The 4,241-nt window shown below is 37.5% G+C and overlaps 1 protein-coding gene across 1 annotated transcript; it reads right to left on the bottom strand.

Annotated features, from left to right (window-relative positions):
- Window positions 1-914: 914 nt before the first annotated feature.
- On the bottom strand, window positions 915-1,856 carry LOC143477946 (olfactory receptor 52K1-like). The gene has a single exon (XM_076976843.1). The coding sequence runs from the start codon at window positions 1,854-1,856 to the stop codon at window positions 915-917; it is 942 nt and encodes a 313-aa protein (XP_076832958.1).
- Window positions 1,857-4,241: the final 2,385 nt, after the last annotated feature.

Below are 4,241 nucleotides of genomic sequence, written 5' to 3'. Positions count from 1 at the left end.
GTGCCATTCACAAAGTATAGGGCAGTTCTGTAATGACTAGACATACCTGCCCCCACTGTAACACCACCTCCACCAAAGGCTTGTCTTGTGACAACAGTGGCTGATGTATAGCGATCTCCTTGACGTCTCCATCATTTCTCAACGCCAATTGATTTTCATCAGTGAACAGCACTGAGGCCCTCGTCCAGCATAAATGCTCCCTGGCCCATGCAAGACGAAGATGCCTGTGACTTGTGGTGTGGTCCAGTACCCTTGTAGGTCATCTAGCACAGAGACCCCTCTGATGTAAATGGTTTGGAATGGTCTGACATGATATTTGGGTGCCTCTCACCACCTTTAAATGTGCCTGGAGTTGTGAGGCATTCACCATCAGGTTCTGCAGGGCACTGTTCACAGTGGAGCGGTCATCAGTGTGGGATGTGGCCAAAGAACATCCATTTCTTTTACTTTCTGTCACTCTTCCAGTCTCTCTGTATCTCGGTTGCAACCTGATGATGACCCTCTGTGACACTCTAAGCTCAGTGGCCACTTTCATCTGAGAACATCCTGTTTGAAGCCTCCTTTCAAGGTGCTGTTGATCAGTTCTGAAGTGTCGTCTTGGTCTAATGATGTCAAAATGTGGAGTGCATGATGATGAGGACTTAAATAACAATTCTAATTCGACCAGGAAATGTATTGGTTGATTCATGGATCAAACACCTGTTGTGAATTTTGCTGTTAAGCTCCTTATTAGAGAACAGTGAGTAGTGCAAAAAGTACTGATACATTGGACAGTTTGAAATGTGCCTTCAAAAGTTAAGAGAAGATCACATTAAGTTCACCTGTAAAGGTTAGAGAGCATTTTAGGTTAATCCTGAAATTTCACTTGAAAGCCAAATATCCATATATTCACAACTTTTTGTGAGTGGTGTATGTCACAAAGGTAAGACATTCTTATGTTTTATTAATTTCAGAAAATTATGTCTAATTTCTTTTGTTCTGAGCCCATAAATAATTGGGTTGCAACAGCTTGGAAACAGTAAATACATAGTGCTCAGAAAGACACGGCTGCCTGGAGAAATATTATTTCTGATTCTATATAACATAAAAGAAAATAGGGCAAAAATTAGAGTAAATGTGATGACAATTATATGTGTAGTACAAGTATTCAAAGCCTTCAAGTGTGCCTTCCCAGATTTTAGAACAGAAATGAATATTATTAGGTAAGATAAAGCAATTAATACAAAATCTACAGTTGGTACAAGGAAGGCCGTCAAAAGTCCTACCAAGTTATTAATAGATGTGTCTCCACATGCCAACTGAACTAATGCCATATGCTCACAAAAACAATGATCTATCAGATTTGAACAGTATGGTAATCTTCCAGCCAAACAGACTACTGCACTAATTAAAACTCCGTTTCTGAGTAATGGCACTATGGCGATTTTTAAAAAGTTAGAAAACTCCATATACTTGTGATATAAAAGTGGTCTGCATATAGCAAAATAACGATCCAGTGCCATACACAATAATAACGTGGACTGACATGATCCAGAATAATGAATGCAGAACATTTGTATCAAACAGCCTGCTAGAGAAATGCTGTTGAAGTCAAATAAAAAGATAAGGAGCAACTGTGGTACAAAAAAAAAGGGTGAACACAAATCCACAAATGCCATTAAGCCAATAAGTACAAACATAGGTGAATGTAGAGCCCTGAAAGATATGATCACATACAGTATAGTGGAGTTTCCAATTACAGACAACAGAAACATCAGAAAATAGACAACAAACAATACATGTCTCCATTCTTCCAAAGTATGAAAGCCATTGAGTTTAAAATCTGTGAAAGAAAAGTTTGATACAAGATCCTGCATGTTGCTCAGCCTATTCAGACAGATGACATTCCACCTAAATACGTTTCAGTTTCAGTACTTTCACTTTTCAGTACAATATTTACATAGTACTTATCACAGTACTTACATAATTCTTATCACATAATTTACATTGTACTTATGACAGTTCATTTCACTTGATTTATTACCTATTCATTCTCCAATAGTCACTACAAAAAAATTTATATATTTTATGTTCATGGTAAAATCACAGAATAATTACATTAAAAGCAAAGTATGCCTGTAATTATTCCCATAACACATAGAAACTTCAAACTGTCTAAACCTACATACATAACATATGCTACATTACAAAGCTACAAATAACCTAAAACATTGCAGTTTTGAAACACCCTTATAACACAGATGAAAAATATCAGTAGAGAATTAATTACAGTAAAAATACAAATACACCAATATCATACAGAAGGCCATTCATCAATGAAGAACTATCAGTGACATTAGCAAACTACATGTTTTCCCAAACTTTATAATGCTTGATGTAAGCATTGCAAGACTGATTGGCTCTAAATATAACCAGGTGTGATCCTATGGGGCTTCATGCCCACCCATTTTTGCTGTCCACCAAACAGTGATGACTTCCTACATTTAATGATTCTATGTGAAATCAAGAAATGTCACAGAGAATTGCATGTCAGGGCCTTTTTTATTGTTTTTGTTTCATATGTTTGTTTTATTTGTTTGTTTTATTTTTGATGTAAGATGAGAGTAAAATGAATCAGATGACATACAGTACATAATGATATATTGTATATTAACAATATACATTACATTTGTGAAATAAAAGCAGTTACCACAACTTTGAAGGTGTTGCAGTGATATATAACTGTTAAATGTTACAGTGTCTGCCAATTCTAAGTGGAAGATATATGTGTTAGCTTAATTGGTAAAATAGCTGAATCTGGATACATATTCAAGATGTTAGCTAACAATGGTTTTGTTATTTTGCTAGGCCATCACGAGTGATTTAGTAACTACAGCTCAGAAGGTAATCACTGCAATAAGCAGAACTCTGCAGACTCCACACAGAGCAAATCAGGGTCATCAGGCCAGAGACAAGATGCTACCACATCACAGCAGCCTCCATGACAGCCTTCTGTATTCCAGGGAATGGCTAGCTTGTTGTATTTGGACTAGATTTATATGTTCAGGTGATTCCCGGACTTGTATCAAAAGGGTACAAGGGGCAAAGCAAGGTTTGCCACTCAGATGAGGAAAATACCTGAGACAACTTCAGTGTATTTATTGCCCCAAAACACCACAAAAACACCACCAGGGTAAAACCACATCTAGGGCTGCTGTCTGCAGAATGCTGTTTATTGCATGCTAGCACTTACTATGCTTTTCTTCCAGTGTGTTTCCTTGCTGTTTCTTAACTCTGTATTTAAGTTGTTTTATTTCATGAATGTTAGTGACCCTGAATGTTGCATGTTATTATAATAAACAAGTTTAGGGTATTCTTGTTAAACTATATGGACTTGTCCGCTGTATGTGGGTTGGGGTGATGAATATATGATATATCTAAGTGCTGATGCTTCTGTATTCATATGAAAATTGAGATATGGAGATAATGTAGATGCAAGGAAAAAATTTGATGATATATACTCGAGGTGAAGAAAAAAAACTGAACTACAGGGAGGTTGGTAAATGTTGGCCTGTTGGCCTGTCTCATTATTTTTACTTCTGTATTTCAGGAACTCCACTATCACTGGTGCCACCATACGTAATCATTAACATATGCGAGGGTCATGAAGGAGAATATTATCAAAAGGGACATCAATAGTGTAGAATGGGACAAAGCACACAATATAAACCTGTAACTAAAAATACAGCAAACATACACAAAAAGGCAAAAACTAAAGAACAGAGACAAAGAGAGATTTCAAAACAAACATTCTTCATAGGGAAGATGAATTTAAACACAGGTGTAAACATAATTCCCGAGATGATCTTGAGCCGTTCATAATCGAGACATGAGGTGAGCCTCATATGGTCGCCTGAGGAATCCTGGAGTCTGGAAATGAAGTCAGAGCCTGGAAATGGATCGACGTGCTGAGCAGTGCAGACAAAGGAGCTGTGGGGGGACCACACCAGAACAGACTGTATTTCAGGATCCGGGTTCAAACTAAATACTAATCTGAAACCTGCATAATACAGACCATAGTGTTTGATGGGGATTCAGCACCCTGCACCTTATGTCTCCACTCTTGTAAGTTTCACAGCTTTTTTTCAACTATCCTTCAATTCCTTTCTGTTGGCATAAGCTTCTGTTAATAAAAGGCCACAGGATGTAGCTTAGAGGGCTCTTAAACCATTGGGAGTTTCAGGTGTCCACCTCACCCACAA

Source organism: Brachyhypopomus gauderio, chromosome 16 (genome assembly GCF_052324685.1).
Source record: "Brachyhypopomus gauderio isolate BG-103 chromosome 16, BGAUD_0.2, whole genome shotgun sequence".
Classification (NCBI taxonomy): Eukaryota; Metazoa; Chordata; class Actinopteri; order Gymnotiformes; family Hypopomidae; genus Brachyhypopomus; species Brachyhypopomus gauderio.
This window is presented reverse-complemented; position numbering and strand designations above follow the sequence as displayed.

Coding starts and splice junctions, on each gene's coding strand:
- LOC143477946 (XM_076976843.1), bottom strand. CDS start 1,856: ATGCAGGATCTTGTATCAAACTTTTCTTTCACAGATTTTAAACTCAAT.